Source organism: Penaeus monodon, chromosome 34 (genome assembly GCF_015228065.2).
Source record: "Penaeus monodon isolate SGIC_2016 chromosome 34, NSTDA_Pmon_1, whole genome shotgun sequence".
In the NCBI taxonomy this organism is placed as follows: domain Eukaryota; kingdom Metazoa; phylum Arthropoda; class Malacostraca; order Decapoda; family Penaeidae; genus Penaeus; species Penaeus monodon.
In genome coordinates, this window is record NC_051419.1 from 5,786,339 (window position 1) to 5,787,015 (window position 677).

The 677-nt window shown below is 39.0% G+C and overlaps 1 protein-coding gene across 1 annotated transcript in view; it reads right to left on the reverse strand.

Annotated features, from left to right (window-relative positions):
- Nucleotides 1-677, reverse strand: part of LOC119594537 (hemicentin-1-like) — a gene marked incomplete in the record, with an annotated part of 21,635 nt that overhangs the window by 7,535 nt on the left and 13,423 nt on the right. The window contains 2 exon segments of the mRNA XM_037943569.1: nucleotides 37-168; nucleotides 504-623. Of these exon segments, the coding sequence (XP_037799497.1) occupies nucleotides 37-168; nucleotides 504-623 (252 nt within the window).

A 677-nucleotide genomic window follows, 5' to 3' on the forward strand; every position in this document is an offset into this window, starting at 1 on the left:
GCATAACTTTTAAAAAATCTAAAACACAACACACACCTTTACACGTGCCGTTGTCTGCGTTCGTGAGGCCATTTGGACAGTGTGTTATGCAAATGTAAGATCCCTCTGTGTTTCGACACTCTTGCTCCTCCAGACAGTCGTGTTGATACGTTGCACATTCGTTAATATCTGGAACGAGGAGAGAATTCATTCATAATAACTTTGGGTTTTCGCTAATGTTTGAAATATCATTAACTAATCAACTACGTACAAATTTACTGTTCACTGATTCGCATCTTAGACAAAATCATAATCACGTGTAGTAAATTCACTTACAAAACTATCGAAAAACCAACATAAAGTAAGAAATTAAGTCAACAAATCATTAATTCACACATTGTATATTCAAAACTACCAGAAAATCTCAACAAAGAGACTATGTAAACAAAATCATTAATACACGCGTAGTAAATTCACTTCCAAATCTACCTGATGCACTAAAAGGTTATCGGGAGGGAACTTACCTTTACAGCGACCATTGGGCAAGAGCATGTGACCTTCGGGGCAAGAACACCTGAAAGAACCCACGGTATTTTCACAGCCATGGGTACACGGGGATCGGAATTGTGAACACTCGTCGATGTCTGTTGGAGAGGCAGAGAACTGTAGTTGGATCTCTCTCTGGTATTTGGCTTCTG